General features: G+C 48.5%; 1 protein-coding gene across 1 annotated transcript; it reads left to right on the forward strand.

Annotated features, from left to right (window-relative positions):
* Positions 1–1,097: 1,097 nt before the first annotated feature.
* Positions 1,098–10,390, forward strand: KIAA2022 (KIAA2022 ortholog). Its single transcript, XM_010083725.1, has 3 exons — positions 1,098–1,173; positions 4,722–9,009; positions 9,751–10,390. The coding sequence occupies exons 1-3, from the start codon at positions 1,098–1,100 to the stop codon at positions 9,965–9,967; spliced, it is 4,581 nt and encodes a 1,526-aa protein (XP_010082027.1). The 3' UTR covers positions 9,968–10,390.
* Positions 10,391–16,156: the final 5,766 nt, after the last annotated feature.

Genomic DNA, 16,156 nt, shown 5'->3' on the forward strand with positions numbered 1-16,156 from the left:
GAAGATCAGATATGGACAAATGTTGATTTAAAAAAAAAAAAAAAAGCAAAAAAACCCAAAAAAACCCAACACCCACCTAAAACAATGCTTCAGTCTACTACCTGTTCTATGAGAGAGAGAAAGTTGAGTTCAGGTTCCCAGAAGGTAAAAAAATTGATTCTGACTTGAATTTACAGCCATAGAGGTGAAACTCTGTCCCTCGGGAGCCCTGGAGAGGGTTATCCTGTGCCCAGGGACTCCACTGCATTGTTGCCCGCTCTCCCTCTCCTAGGCAGGCGATCGTTTTAACATGGGGGGATCTTCAACGGAGGAAGGGAGAAAATCTGGGCTTGATTCTGATCTCGGGTTTGTTGTTTTGAGAAGTACCATCAAGTCCAGTTGGCCTCAACTGGCGGTCATACAACCGAGATGAAGGTTCACCCAACGGGGACAGCGTTGGGCAATGGCAGATGTTAGGGGACTGAGGCTTCCAGGGAAGGAGCTCCTGTGATGAAGTGTTTTGAGTCAAAAATGAGACTAAATATATTTTTTTTTCCCCAAAAACTGCTTTTTTGGGGAGTTTTCCATACCTTCCAGCGCTTGGAAGACTAGAGCGATAGCTGGTAGCTAGGGCGAGCAGTTGTCACTCGGGATATCCGCGTTTCTCTTCCAACTCCAAGGCAGAGTTGCTGTTGGCTGAACTGGGTGAGTCCTCTCCTCTTCGGATCTGGAGATAACACCGCTCACCTGCTTTTGCAAAGCAGTTTCGGGCAATGCAAAGGATGCTGCAGAGGTGCAGGGCACCGTGCCACCTTCTAAAGAAGGACATTGGGGACGGAAATGGTGACATATGGCATTTTAACCTTGCCAAAATACATTGGACTTGGCTTTTGGAGTGGCAAAGTGAAAATACGATAGCTGAAATAAATAGTATTTGTCCTCTTAAGCAGGGTAAGGCAGCATGTGAGGTTGTGTGGGGGTTTTTTATTGTCATTATTTTTTATTCACAGTTCCTTGAGCTGATTCTGGGAATTGTACTGACTGTGGTTATGTTTCTGGAAACGTGCAGGTTGGCCAGATGCAGTGGGGCATGGAGTGAACAGAAAGAGGTTAAATTGATGGATGACCAACAAGAGCAGGATTGTGCCTCAGAAGACCAAGAAACTATCCTGATTAATGGGGTGAAAGAAAATGGTAAGGAACTTAATTACAGTACATGAGGGAGCAGTGACAACTTGCAAGCCAACTTATTTTCCTAATTCCTTTCGTGTATTTAATTTTAGCAGTTTGCAGGGATGGCTGCAGTGTGGAGCAGTAGGGTAACTGGGTGTTTTCTGCACAGGTGTCACTCCAGCTATGAATCTACACCTTCTTAGGGCTTAACAAGTACTGCTTTTGCCCATGCATATGCATGGTTGGAAATGTTGATGTGCACATGCAGTTTGAATCACAGATTTTAGTTTGGTTTCTCAGGGAAAAAAGTCATACGAGACTATGTAGCTCCTCTGTTGAGAGTCTTTCCCTCTCTTCGGAAATTCTTATGAACCACTAGCCAATCTTGGGAAGATTTGACTGAAGGATACTTAGTCCCTACAAACTGGGGAAAAATTGGAGATTAGAGATTCCACCCATGGAAAGGGAAGATTGAACTTGTGAGCTTGTCGTTGCCTTTTCTGTGTGGCCCGTCAGCCATCCCATGGGATCCCCCAGCCCTTAGCCCCGCTGCTGTGCAGGTGGAGATGCAGCCACGCTCTGGGAGCCACCACGTCACTCCAGCTTCCGTCGGCAGCGCTGGGGAAGGATCAACCTCCTCCAGCAGCCTGACGAAAATCCCCAGCTCTGGCTGTATTTAATTGATTCCATACTTGCTTTCAGAAGCAGTAGCTAATTAGGAATAACGGTGCTCTGCTGCCTGAAAACCTGATTGAAATAAATACGCCTCTGAGGATCTTCTGAAGTCATTTGGACTTTGGTCGCTGGCCACAGTGAATGCGGTGGCAGTCCAGCATTGAGGCAAAGCTTGATGTTTTCATTCTTCACTATGTTTTTGTGTTTAATTTAATGGCTTTTTACATTTTTATTGGCCTATAAATCTTGAGAGAGAGATATTTATTTATGGATTAATTCGACCCCACGTGATATCAAGGACTTGGTCCTCTGACATCTTAAATGTTCCAATCCTTCTGTCTTCTCAAAACAGGGCGCACAGAGGCAAATGTTGTTCTTGTTCATTACCAAAAACCTGGAGCAGCTCCAGACGCGCGGATGTCCGTGAGGACCCCGCAACATCTGCTGGCAGCAGGTGAAGTGTGCGCTTGCGCTCGCCCCTCCGATGTCATTGTGGAGGAGTCTGTCTCTGTCAGCCCATCTCCTTCATGACAACCCGTGGTGGAGCCACAGCTGCCGGAGCTGCACGGAGACGTTCCACCGTCCCCCACCGCACCGCCACTCAAATCAGCCCTTAGCCGCTCAGTAAAGATGCGCAATTTCTAGAACCTGACGCCGCTTCCTTGAAATTCAATTAAACAGGGCTCAAAAGCGCTTTAATGAACCATCGTTGTGGAGGAGTTGCTGCTGAATCCAAAGCAACAAGCCGGCAAGTAGCTCCGGTGCCACCAGCTCCCCGTTGATAGCCCTGGGGACGGGGCTGGTGGGTTTCGCCTCCTCTCACCCCAACTATGAAGGTGTGCTGGCTGCCGGGAATGCGGAGCCACCCTCGGGTGCCTGCCGAGGGGCTGGCCTTCCTTCGGAGCTCCTTCCCAGCAGGATGGGTCGGGATTTTTCCGCTCAGGCTGCCCGTGTGCTGTTGGTTGGCTGTTGAGTTAAACCGGGAAAGGTGGTTTTGCTTCTTTTTTAACTGTAGTCTTTTGGAGTCTTCTTTACTTCAGAGCAGCAATTGAACGTGCGCCTGATTTTAGGATGATACAAACCCTAGAAAATCAGGTTTTGGCATTTGTATTTCACAGGAGTGAAGTTCACTTACACAAGTATAAAGCTAGAGAAACACCCAGAAACGGTTTATTTGCTGTAATAGCTTCTCTGCGTGCTGAATGCAGCATTTGAGACTGAATTGCAGCTTTCTTCCTCCCCCTTTTTTGAGTCTTACAGCATTGACAGACATTCTCCTTTCATCCTCAAATTCTTCATGCTCCCTGTCAGCTCCAAGCTGATTTTTATTTTCCTTCTGAAGTGGAACTGCACTGGTTAATTTGTTTTGGTGCTTAAGGAAAAAGATCCCACCTCTGCATTTCTGATCTAAAAAAAAAAAACCTGGTGGGAGGGACTCAAAAATCAGCTTTTTTATTTGGGTTGGTTTTTTTTCTTTTTAACCCTTTTTGAGGGAAAGGAGGCAGCACACAGATTCCAAGCAAGTCAGTCTGGTCTTCTCCAAGCCACGCATGTTGAAGACGCGTTGCATTGCACTTCTGCTTCGATTTGTACAGTGTTTGGAAAGTCGTTCAAAGTCCATAGAGCACTGCGTGGCTTCAGACTTTATCAATGGCTCCATCCCTAAGGCCCCCAGTAGCACAAAAGTGCTGGGAGCTTTTGGGATGAGCTTTGGAGGATTTTTGAGCTCTTCTCGGTTTTACACTTGCTGGGGGCAGGCAGCCCTCCATCCCATCCCATCCCATCCCACTCCTTTTCCTATGGTTGGTGTAGATGCAGGGGGAGGTTTGCTTTTCTATCAGTTTTATATACAAACACATGTCACGGAGGGTCCCAGCAACCGTGTAGGTGCCAAATCCCTTCAGGTGCCCCATTTCTCGCAACAGCTTGGTGCTCCAGTTGTGTTTTAAAGCACTTATCCCCCCTCAGAAAGCCTGAGCTGCTGTCACTCTCGCTGTCCCAGCCTTTGGTGGAGCCACCAAACAGGTAAGACGGGAGCCGCTGCAAGGGCACGGGTCGGCAGAGGTCTGCGGCTGGCAGGAGTGAACACGCTGGTGTATATATTTTGAATACAGAGATATCAAAGTGTGTTTGTGGATGAAAAGACATCGTATTTAAATTTCAAGGGTCACACCGTCTGCTGAGCCAGAAGTCAGATAAAAGCATATTCCTAACTGTATTCTGCCATGAAAGAGCGCGACAAGATAAAAATAAAAAATCCTTAGGTTAAAAAAAAAAATCTTTAGATCATTAAAAAGGCATGCCAAAAGAATGGCAAAACCCACAATAATTCTAACAATAATTGCTTTAAACTCTGCGTTGCCTTCTGCTTTCCCTCGGTTTTTAAGAACAGCCACACCTTGCAGTAGTGCAGTCCAGGTATGTTGAAGCTGCAGACACTGCAGGGGGTGATGCTTTGTTGCTTTAAGAATCTTATTTTTTCCATTAATTTTTTCAGTGTTAATGGGAACATTTTTATTAGGCTTGTTGTGGTTTTTTTAATAGCCTTGTCAGATTCGAAAGGCAGTATCCAGGTAACGGTATGGATATGAGGAGGAAAGAACGGATGGTTTTTGGGTTCTTCAACATGCTCTTGTACCTCTTCCAGCTGGCTGCCAGGGGGAGAGTGCTCACCTCTCCCTTCCTTACACATCACCGCGCTCATTACATCCAGAAGGGAAGGATCACGCTCTCGCGGGAAGGGCGTCTGGCTCTTCCCAAAGGAGCAGTTGGGAAAAGTCATCGCCAAACCCTGGGGAGAAGGGGAGCGGGGTGGCGAGTCCCCGCAGAACTGCCAGCGTTGTAAACCCTCTTTCTCTTTCTTTTCCCCTTCCCTTTTCCTTCCCCACCTCCAGAACCGCACGCCCTGGACGGCGATGAGAGACCTTGCACCGCCACCGAGGCCGCGGTCCCATTCTCAGCCCTGAAGGAAAACCCCGCGTGCCACCGGGCGCTGCCTCCCCTGACGTCCAAGAAGCCCTGCTTGCTGAGCCCGCCGTCGCCGCTGCGGCTCACCGATGTCCCCGAGCACGCCTCGGACGACTCCTCCGCCCACGCCATCTCCCTCACCTCCTGCGTGACGAAGGGCATGAGCTCCTGGTCGCTGCCGGGTGACTGCGAGAAGGCGCCGTTCACCATGATGGAGCCCGGAGGCATGTCGGCGTTGACAGGCGATTGCTTGATGCAGCCGAGCCGGACCTGTCTGGGCTGTTTTATTGAATCAAAGGACGGCATTGATGCAGAGCCGGGAATAAGCTTGAAAGTGGGGGATATAAATAGGGATTATGACACCTGTTCGGTCTCTGATATAGGGATTCACTGCATGAGCACAGGAGAAACCATGAGATATGGGGATCAACTGCTTTCAGACCAGCTTTTAAGCTTCCCTATGCATAAATCGAGGGCAGCGGACAAAAGAGATGCAGAAAAATCTGACAGTGATTCAGAGGACCCCACTCAGAAAAATTATTACGAGGGATTACTGTTAGACAAATGCAATGGTGAGGAACCTTTACTAACAAATCCCAACCAGGAATGGGGCTATTTTGAATCTTTCATTAGCGAAAGTAAAATTGAGCTGCTTGACCTCTGCTCCAAAAATGAGCTTTCTGTAAATCTGTTTTCCGAGGAAGACGTGGATAATTACATGTTTGATGATGACGATTCCACCTTGGGAAGCGATGTCTGCTCCCTAAAGATTAGATACGAATCCTTCCAGGACAACGTGCGGGAGAAGACCACCACCCTACAAGAGGACGCCCAGTTCAACTTCTTCCCCAGCGTGTTCAGCAACTGCACCAAAAGGGACAGCAGGAGCACCCTGAAAAGGGGGCCCAGCGGTGCCACCGACCCTTCCCAATTCAAATCCGAGGAAGGCATCATCTGGGGGGAGGAGGAGGAGGATGGCGAGGAAGAGGACGGCGAGGAGGAGGAAAAAGCTGCCTTAAATAAATCTTGCAACAGCACGGAGATGGTGCAGTATGTGGGCTCCAAGAGGAGCCACTTCTTGGACTCGGTGAATTCCACGGAGGACTCCGGGGAGTTCAGCGATGACAGCACTTGCACAGAGTCCTCCTACGACGTGCTGCGGGATATCAAGGACTGCAGCCGGTACCTGTCCCGGGACCACTCCAGCTCCTTCATTCAGCAGAACTATGGGTTGCGGGCGAAGAGGAAAGTGCGATACAGCGATGACTACCTGTACGACGTGGACTCCATCGAGAACGAGAAGATCCTGGACAAGAAGGAGTGGCTACCGGATGGACCCAAGGAAGAGGACGATGACGAGTGGTGCCCCAAGAAACGGCGAAAAGTCTCTCGCAAGGAGCCCCCCATTATCATCAAGTACATCATCATTAACAGGTTTAAAGGGGAGAAGCATATGCTGGTGAAGCTCAGCAAAGTGGATGCCAACGAGACAACTGTTACCCTAAACGAGGAGCTGCTCAGCAAGTACGAGAAGCTGGCCCCACTGAAGGGCTTCTGGCAAGAGAGGCAGCAGAGCCGGCTGGATTTGCTCAGATCGTCTCTCTACCACAAGCAGAATTTCTATCTTAACGGCTCAGATGCTTCGTTCCTCCCTCACCCACGGAAGCGAAAATGCAAGCTAGCAAACAGGCACCGGATTCAAAGAATTAAAGCCATCGAGCAATCAGTGAACAAGCTGGGCTCTTGCTCCTCGGATCACAAGCAGCCTTGCAGCAGTAAAGAGGAGACGGGCCTGAAAGGGCTGCCGGCGTTAGCCATCGCCACCCCCAGCTGTGCCAACGGATTACACGTCAATGACATCGCGGGCATCGCTGCCGTGAAATGCAAATCGCAGGAACGGGAGCACAAGGGGACGGAGAGGAAAGTGCTCCGCAGAATCAAATTCAAAAGCGAAGCCAGGTTGAAGTGCAAGAAGATTAAAGCTGCTACCAGTACAGCGGAGGGTTCCCCGGCACTGGAAAACCGGGACTCTGCAGCGCGTCTGAAGGACGAAAACGTTCCTTGTGCTTCAGACAGCTCCCATCTCCCGGAGCGCCACGAGGATAAGGTTGCTAAAAATTCTCCTTTCCTACCATCCCCCCCCTCTTCAGACAAGCCTCTGCCATCTGCTAATATCACCACTAATGTCCCCCTGATCCCCGGAGGGTATCTGCAGACGTTGTTAGATGCTTCTGATTTGTCGAGCAACACCGGTATCTCCTACTTCGCCCAGCATCCCTCCGAGCAGCAGCAGCACCCGCTCCCCAGCATCGTCCCGGCAGAAAAACCCTTTGCGGCTCTGCAGCCGGCGCAGAGCTGCGTGCTCTCCCCACCCTCCGAATCGGAGCTCCAGCAGTCGCCCGGTCACTTGGAGATGGAGCAGAGCAGTTTCGGTAGCATGTGGCCGGCCGGCAAAGCTGCCAGCAGCACCCGCCAGGACTTCCCTGGCGACATGCGGGAAGCTGCCGGGCTGCCGAATGAATTTGGTGGGGGCGGGGGCGCGGATGCAGACGGCCTCCCGACCTCTGGATACACTCAAGTCAATCTGAATAGCAGCAAATTGCTCTACCAAAAAAATTACATGCCGGATAGCCAACAAGTGCAGTCTGATGATTCTTATCAGTCATGTCATTTTAATAATGGAGAGGGGCGCTTTCATTTCCAGCGCGGTACACTAAGTACAGATGATGGCAGGCTCATTAGTTTTGATTCAGTGGGTTCATTGTCAGTTAGTTCGAGCAATTACAGTTCTTTAAGTTTAAAGTCTTGCGAAAAGGACGGCGAGGATGATATTAATGATGATTTCTTGGCCCACTGCAGTCCCAAGCTAGTGATCCAGCAGAGCATAGATGAAATCACCCCTTTGAAGGAGTCCACGGACCTTTTAGACATTTCCAACTTTACGCCTGATAAATTCCGCCAGTCGTCGCTTTCGGAGATGTCCCCTCCGGACACTCCCAACTTGTCCCCGCAGATAGCTGGCTCCGACGCCAAGCCCCTGGGCACCCTGAAAGGTTTTCAGGAGAGCCCCCAGGCTGCCCTCAACAGCTCCGAGAAGGTCAAGTGGAACTGCGGGGTCCTGCAGACCGAGGATCAGGCGGATAATGGGTTTGCTTTAAATAATCACCAGTTCCAGTTCCATATGTTCAACGATGAAGATTCTGTCAGCCTTCTCGAAAAGAGTCCATGCTTGTCAACATTTAATGAGCCATCTGGTCAAATTAGCACCAATAGCAAAGTGTCAAAATCAAAGAGGAAAAGTTCATCCAACAAGAATGTGGGTACAAACCAAAGCTCTTCCCAGAAAGCCACCCGGAAAAAATCACCCAAAACCAACAAAGGAACCGATAAACCGCAAGGGAAAAACTCCCGGCAGCCACCCAAATCCGCCAGGAAAGGGAAAAACGCGCCGGGAGTCAACGGTGAGAAGGCTCCGGCCGTTGGTGGCAGGGTGGTCAACCAGCTGAGCACCGTGGCCACCGCCACCAAGGGCCTCACCGAGAGCACTCAGCATTGCGGCCCGGCCGGGGTGAAACTGGGCAAGCACAACGGGCTCTCCGGAGAGTGGGCGCTGGGGAAAGAAGGGGGCACGGGCTGGTCAGAAACCAGCCTCGGCAATGCCACCAGCCTCCTGGACGACGATCAGAGGGAGTTTGAGGAACCTTCCAACATCTTGTCCAACATCGCGTCGGGGATGGCGGATGTCCAGAGGTTCATGATGGCCTCCATCGAGCCCTTGTGGGGGCCTGTTGGCCACAACAACGTTTCAGACATATTCCGGTCGCCAGAGTCCAACAGCCTGAAACTGAAAACTCTTAAAATTTTGGCAGGGACTTCCCAAGAGTCAAAGAAAAAGGTGAACGGCGGCTCGCCGGGGGCAGCGAAGAACCACAAGTCGAACAACAAGGGCTCAAACAAAAACGGCAAAGCTGCAACTTGCGACCCTGGGCGCCCCAATTGCTCAACCGGGTTCACCACGGACATTCACGCCCCCTTTTTTGATAAAAACTATAGTAACCTGAGCACTTTAGGCAATAACGGACCTACCCATAAAAAACTCTACCGTCATAAATCCAGTTCGAAATCGCTGAGGGATGAGAACTGTAAAATCAAGCGAACGGACCGCGAACAGCCCCACAAGGACCCACCCGTGACAGCGGCTTTTGAGAAACTGAGGTAATGCTGCACCAAACTGGCTGGAATGATGCCCCTTAACCTCCCTCCCACCTGCTAAGCCCGCTGTTCCTTCAGTTTTTCCTTCCTGAAAGCAAAAGTTGCATGAAAAAAAAAAAAAAGACGTTCCCCTATTTTACAGTTTTGGTTGGTTTTGGTTTTGGGGTTGGTTTTTTGTTTGGTTGTTTGGGTTTTGATTTTTTGTTGTTTTTTTTAATTGCATGAAAATACTTATTACTTGCAAGCTACCTAAAAGAATGACCAATTTTCTGGCTTGGCTGGGGTTAAAAAAACTAACAAAGCTACTCTTTTCTGCTGTTTGGCTTCTTCAGGTTTTAATTACTTATTTATTGGGGGTAAAAAAAAAAAAAAACAAACCAAAACCATGGTTACACGCTCTTTTTAATGATTTTGACAAGGAAAGACTTTTTTTTTTTTTTCCGGAACATTTTTTAAAAAATTAACCCAAAAAAAAAAAAAAAAAAAGAGGTTATGCATCCAAAAGCCAAGATCTCGAAACTTAAAGGCTCTTTTACTTTGCAAATATGAGAACTCATTCCTAATTGAGCTTCACGTGGCAATTTTGAGTGCTTTCTGGCCCCCTCTGCTGTTTTTTCTCCTAACCTGCATCATCTCAAGCTGCATCTTCTGTACCCGCCCGCCTTTAGCGCGTCCGCTCCGTCGTGGTGACTCCAGACGAGCTAGCTAAGATGGCATCAAATGTTTGATATTTTTTTCCTGCAGGGAATCAGACTCCATTCTTCTTAAAGCAGAAACAACATTTTTGGGTTTTCCTGTATTTGAAGAAGAGACTCCCTTTTCTAGAAAGACGGTTGATGTTTGTTTCTTTATTTTTTTCTCTTTTTTTTTTTTTTTTTGGTTGTTTTTCAGTTGGGGTATTTTTTCCCGTCGGTTCCTTTTTCGAAATCTGCCTTGTGGTATGTTGAAATGTAAGTGCTGAAATGAAGAGTTTGAAATTGTGGGAATTTTATTATTTGAAAGCAAAAGGTAATCTGGTATTCTCTGTGAAAAGACTGTTTTAAAAGTCATACTGTTGTACAGTAGTTTATGCACTATTACCCACACCAACAAAAAAATTGTGCCAAACTATGAACAAGTGACTGTATTGTATATATTTTTACTTCTCTATCAACATTGGGTTGTGAGTGTTTTCTGCAGCTATGCCTTTTGGTTTTACTAGAAACATTCCAGTTGTTAAGTACTAACCACCCCCCTTCGAAAGCACCTGTAACTCACGACGAAAACAATTATCGTTCACTTATACAACTTACCAAAAGTTTTATGGACATGACTAAAAGTGTGCCAAATTTACTTACCTCATTTCATGGATTCACCCTGTGGTTTAAAGCTCATAAAGGGAAAAAAGAAAAAAAAAAAAAAAAAGGAAAAAAAAGGGAAAAAAGGGGGGAAAAAAAAAAAAAAGAAAAAAGGAACTTTGAAACCGATGCTGGGAAATGGTAATGTCCTCTCTTTGAAACCATGAGCAGAAAAACTTAATGGTGAAATGTTGAGTTTCATTCTAGGAGAGAGCTGAAATGGTGGAGGAGTTCAGGAACCCACTGACGGTAAGTTTGCCAGGAACTCAAGTGTCTGCATCTAGAGACTACAGAACAGCTGCTTTTCAAGTGTCTGTTTTCTTACAGCAAAACCTGTAGCTGAAGATCATTTGAAATGCAAAGTTACATTGCTAATTCTTTGTATCTCAGTTTTATATATTTTATAAGAACCTGGGATAAATTCTAAAATAGTTATAAAGACAGAACTAATACGTTTCATACATGTATTGCTATTTACTTTTTCCTTTGAGGATTTTCTTGAACATTTTCAATGCGGAGCCTGTCAAAAGCACTCTCCTCTCATAGCTTTGGTGTTTCCGAAACGTCTAACCTTGCGATGCCAAGATAAGTTTGAACTTTCAAAAGCAAAGTCATTAGTTTTCGATACAACTCGGTACCTTTTCTTTGAGTCAGTTCAGAAGATAAGGGGAAAAAAAAAAAAAAAAGAAAAACAAAAACCACGGAGCTATTTGTGATCTCACGGATCAGGGCCGGATCATACATGACTGGACTTTATTAAGACAGCGTTAAGTACTGAATGCTAAATGTATTCGCAAAAGGCCTTATTTGTAACCCTACTCACCACGCCCTCGCCCTCCGAGAGAAATAACAAACCCAACAAATCTCTATTTTCCTTGTGCAACTGAGAGCCTGTGCATTTTGCTGCTGATTTCTTCTGAAACCTTGATATGCAAGAGCCCTGCTAACTGGGAGCTGTGGGGAGTGGAGGGATGCGAGGCTTGGACGCGTTTATGCAATAGAAAACGAGGAGGAAGAAGAGCCTTAATAGTAGTCGGACAGATCACGGTCGCGAGCACAGAGGTGGCGTTTCACAGAGGACAGGACTAGACTCGGGTTTCCTTACAATAGGTTTTTTTTTTTTTTCAGCCCACGTGCAAGGCAAAACAGCAGAATTGTTTTAAGCTAATTTAGCAAAAAAAAAAAGCAAAAAAAAAAAGCAGACTGGACAGTTAAAATGCAAGTGGAGTTGCAGAGTGTCAGTTTAAAATGAAAATGTTTTCAGCTTTTGCAGATCTTGAGGTATAGCTTAGGCTCAGCCCTGCAAGCCTGGAGAGAACAGCACAGAAACTGCTTTGCGTTTGATTTAACAGAGGAGAGAAGGAACTCTGAAAAAAAATAGTAATTCTGAAAACCATCCTGCAAGTGCATTTATTCCATGAAAAAATGAAATGCTGATGTTGCCCGGAGTGAGTTCCTCCGGATGAGAGCGGTCCCTAGGTACCCCGCGGGTGCAGCATCCCTCCCTGGCTCTGGCTCCAGGAGGGAGATCCCAAAGATGCTCAGGATTTATTTTGGAGAAGAAGCTGTGCTAGGGCTCCATCCCTGGGTGTCTGGCTTGCCTGCAGCCACCATGCTTTCCCCAGCAGCTGTCTTGTCTATTCATAGGGTCATCAGATATCACAAGCTCCAACCACTTGTCATGTTTTTTCAGCGTTCCTCCCACGTGCTGCAGGATGAGGGGCTGTCAGCTCCCTTCTTTCGGATGTTTGGGCTGCTGCTCCTATGGAGACAGGTCAGGTCCCTTCTTTTTGACCCAGAACCATTGTTGAAAAGCACATTTCGACTGGCCTGCACTGTGCTCGTCACGCGTAATATTATGAATATGGGACTCGTAATACAATACCTTGTACTGAACCAGATAGCAATATTTATTGCATTTCAGAAATGCGCAATAGGGCATGAAGATAAGGCATAAAACATATTGACTAGTTTATTATATGTTGGAAACCTGTGAATAGCCAGCGAGGTGTTTCAGGACAGTGTTAATCACAAATATCAGCTGCCTTGTTGCTCTCTCCTTCGGTCCTTCTGTCTCTCCAGTTTCGCTGCCATCTTCAGTGGTCATCCTGTGTCCTCCCCAAAAATCTCTGACTGGGGAGAAGTTAAAGAGCCTGGATCCCTCAGGGTGTGGCACTGGCCCTTTGCTGTGTCTGAAAAAGTGATTTCTCTGCTGATGGAACCCAAAATTCGGAAATTGCCTTGAGCCAACCATTTGCCCTCCTCCCTTGTGATCTTCATAGAATCACAGAATGGTTTGGGTTGGAAGGGATCTTTAAAGGTCATCTAATCCAACTCCCCTGCAAGAAGCAGGAGCATCTTCAACTCGATCAGGTTGCTCAGAGCCCCATCCAACCTGCCCTTGAATGTTTACAGGGATCTACCACCTCTCTGGGCAACCCATTCCAGTGTTTCACCACCATCATCGTAAAGCATTTCTTCCTTAAGTCCTTCTCTGCAGGGCTGCTCTCAATCCCTCCATCCCCCAGCCTGTATTGATACTGGGGGTTGCCCCAACCCATGTGCAGGAGCTTGCACTTGGCCTTGTTAAACCTCAGGAGGTTCACATGATCCCTCTGGATGGAATCCCATCCTTCAGGTGTGTCAACCACACCACTCAGCTTGGTGTCATCGGCAAACTTGCTGAGGGTGCACTCGATCCCACTATGTCATTGATGAAGATATTAAACAGCACTGGTCCCAGTACAGACCCCTGAGGGACACCGCTCATCACTGATCGCCATCCGGACATCGTGCCGTTGACCACTACTCTCTGTATGTGACCATCCACCCAATTTCTCATCCACTGAACAGCCCATCCATCAAATCCATGTCTCTCCAATTTAGAGAGAAGGATGGTGTGGGGGACTGTGCCAAAGGCCTTACAGAAGATCAGTTAAATGACACCCGTAGCTCTTCCCTTCTCCACTGATGCAGTCACTCTAGCAGAGAAGGCCACTGTGTTGGTCTGGCAAGTCTTGCCCTTGGTGAAGCCATGCTGGCTGTCTCAGATCACCTCCCCCTCTTCCCTGTGCCTAAGCACAGCTTCTAGGAGGATCTGTTCCATGGTCGTCCCAGGCACAGAGGTGAGGCTGGCAGGTCGGTAGTGCCCAGGGTCCTCCTTTCTACCCTACTTCAAAATGGGTGCAATGGTTCCCTTTTTCCTGTCACCGGGGACTCCACCTGGCTGCCATGACTTTTCAGATATCATGCAGTGGCTTGGGAGCCAGTTCCCTCAGGGCTCTGCGATGCATCTCATCCGGTCCCGTAGACTTACGTATGTTCAGGTTCCTCAGGTGGTCTCGAACTTGATCTTACAGCAGGAGTGACTTTGCTCCCCCAGCCCCTGCCTCGTGGTCCATCCACTCGAGAGGTGTGGGAAGGGAGGTTGCCCGTGAAGAATGAGGCAAAAAGGTTGTTGCGTACCTCAGCCTTCTCCTCGTCCGTTGTTCCCGATTTGCTGGTTGTGTTCATCAGGAGGGGTACACTTTGACTTTCCTTTTTGGGCTGACGTACCTGTGGAAGCACTTAGTGTTTTTCTTTGCGTCGCTCGCCAAGTTGAGCTCCAGCCACGCCTTGGCCTCCCTGACCCCATGCCTATGCAATGGGGCAGCGTCCCTGTGCTCCTCCCAGGATACCCGTCCCCGCCTGCACTGCCCGGGCATTTCCTCCTTGCCCTTCAGTTTGACCAGCAAGTCCGACTCAGCCGTGCCGGTCTCATGCCTTCCTTTCCTGATTTCTTACACCCAGGGATCGAGAGCTCTTGCGCTGTATGGAAAACGTCCTTAAAGATCTGCCAGCTCTGTTCTGCTCCCTTGTCCCTGAGGGCAGTTCCCCAGGGGCTCCTCTCGACCAACTCCTTGAGAGCTGGAAGTTTGCTTTCCTAAAATTCCTCTCTGCCTGCCCAGCGCTACCTCAAGGTTTTCATCCCTCCCACCTTCGCCTCATTCCTCGCCAGACGAGCTCGCCTTGTCCACTTGCCCTTCTTCTCAGAATTGGTGAGCTTTTATTTTTCACGGCGCTGCTTCCAGCTGTGGGAGGACCGTTGGTCCCATCCATCCCATGCCCACCATCCACACACCCCGGGGCTCCCCGCATCTCCCCACCTTGGCTCCCATCTTGGCTCATCCTCTTGCCCCATCCCAGTGCCCTTTCAGCCTCCTCTTGCACCTTCTAGCTGGGCTCTTGGCTGTTCACAGTGACGAATCCAACCCACCCAAAAGATATTTATTCTGCAGCATCCCCTAAAACGTCTTTTCTGCTTTATCTCGTTTCACTCCTACTCTGTCAGCGTCCCACTGGGTGCCCTACGAGAGGACCAGTGTCGGTGATGCTGCTCTCCTGAGCTGCGCGGTGCTGGCACTCTGCGGTTTGGGCAACTTACCATAGGCAGTGAAATTAGGAAGCAGAAACCATCCCCTTGCAAAGGAAGGTCATAAAATCCACCCGAGAGCAGACCCACGCTGGGCAGCTCAGCCTGAGCTCCCGGCGCTCGCTCCACGTCCCAGCTGGAGGCAGGAGCTGCCACGAGCAGGGCTGGTGGAGGGGTCTGGTCTCCCCCAGGATGGGGAAAGCGGCCGTGTCCCTGCCGCGACTGCGCCGTGCAGACGATGTCTTGCAGAATGAAACCCTCCCGCGACCTCGCAGCAGCCAGCGCACCCCAACAGCCATAGTTTTGCTGGAGGTACTTGCATATAGAGGTTTTGTAAATATAAAAATATCAGTGATGGGGATTAGAGTAATCGATTTTAAAAAAAAAAATTACCAGGTTTACATCATGCTTTTCATTTTTTAAGCGTGAGAGTTTTGGTTTTTTTAAACCAGCTTGAGAATAACAACTTGCGGACCAGCTTTAGGCAGGCGTTTGGGGCGGAGGAGGTGGGCGCAGCACGCAGGGCTGTCCTTGCTGGCGCTGCGCCGTCCTGCCGAGGCTGGGAAAAGCCCAGGCTGGCTCCAGCCCGGCGGTGGCTCCTTCCCAAAGCCATTGCTGCGTGGCTTGATTTCTTAAACAGTCAGGATTGTGTTGGTTTGTTGGTTTTTTGGGGTTTTTTTTTGGCATTATGGCTCCAAGGAGCCACAAACCAAAATCAAAGATGTTTTTAAGCATTTTCATCCTTTACCTGCTGGACCATATCCTTCTGTCCCCGAGGTCCCCATCTAGCAAAGCACTTGGGTGGGAGCTCGCTCCCGGGGCTCCTGCTCGCCAAGCGCTTTCCTGAATGGCAGCCGGCCGTTAGTGTTCAAATCAGAGAAAAAACTCCCTTGAAGTCGGTGTAAGTGAGGAGAGGATCAGGTGCATGGCCTTCAGTTTGGTGCAGGATCAGGCCCTCGGTCTTAACTTTCTCAACTCGGTGTGTTGGACTTTGCCTGTGCAGCTCCCAGCGGGTCCAGTGGGAGTTGCACGGTTCAAGGCGCCGACATCTATTTGAGAATGTGCCTCTTTAATCTCTTCAGCGTGTGAGATAATGCAAAAAGAAAAAAAAAAAAAAAAAGAAAAAAAAGAAAAAAAAAGAAAAAAGATAAAAAATAGAAAATAAACAAAGTACAATGTCTGTGGTAGAAGCAAGGCTTTTCAAATCTGTTTCTCAGGTAAACAAGTGACACTAATGACAGTGGAGTAACAGCCATCTAAGGGAATTGGGATCTAAAGCGGGAGGATGCCCTCCGTCTCGCAGGATGCTTGGGTTGCCAGACACGTTTACTGAGCCTTTGAACACTTGGTACAAAAGGAAACAAGAAATGAAATTGGTATTCGCCACTACCCTTGGCTAGCT

This window comes from Pterocles gutturalis, unplaced genomic scaffold (genome assembly GCF_000699245.1).
Source record: "Pterocles gutturalis isolate BGI_N339 unplaced genomic scaffold, ASM69924v1 scaffold6270, whole genome shotgun sequence".
In the NCBI taxonomy this organism is placed as follows: domain Eukaryota; kingdom Metazoa; phylum Chordata; class Aves; order Pterocliformes; family Pteroclidae; genus Pterocles; species Pterocles gutturalis.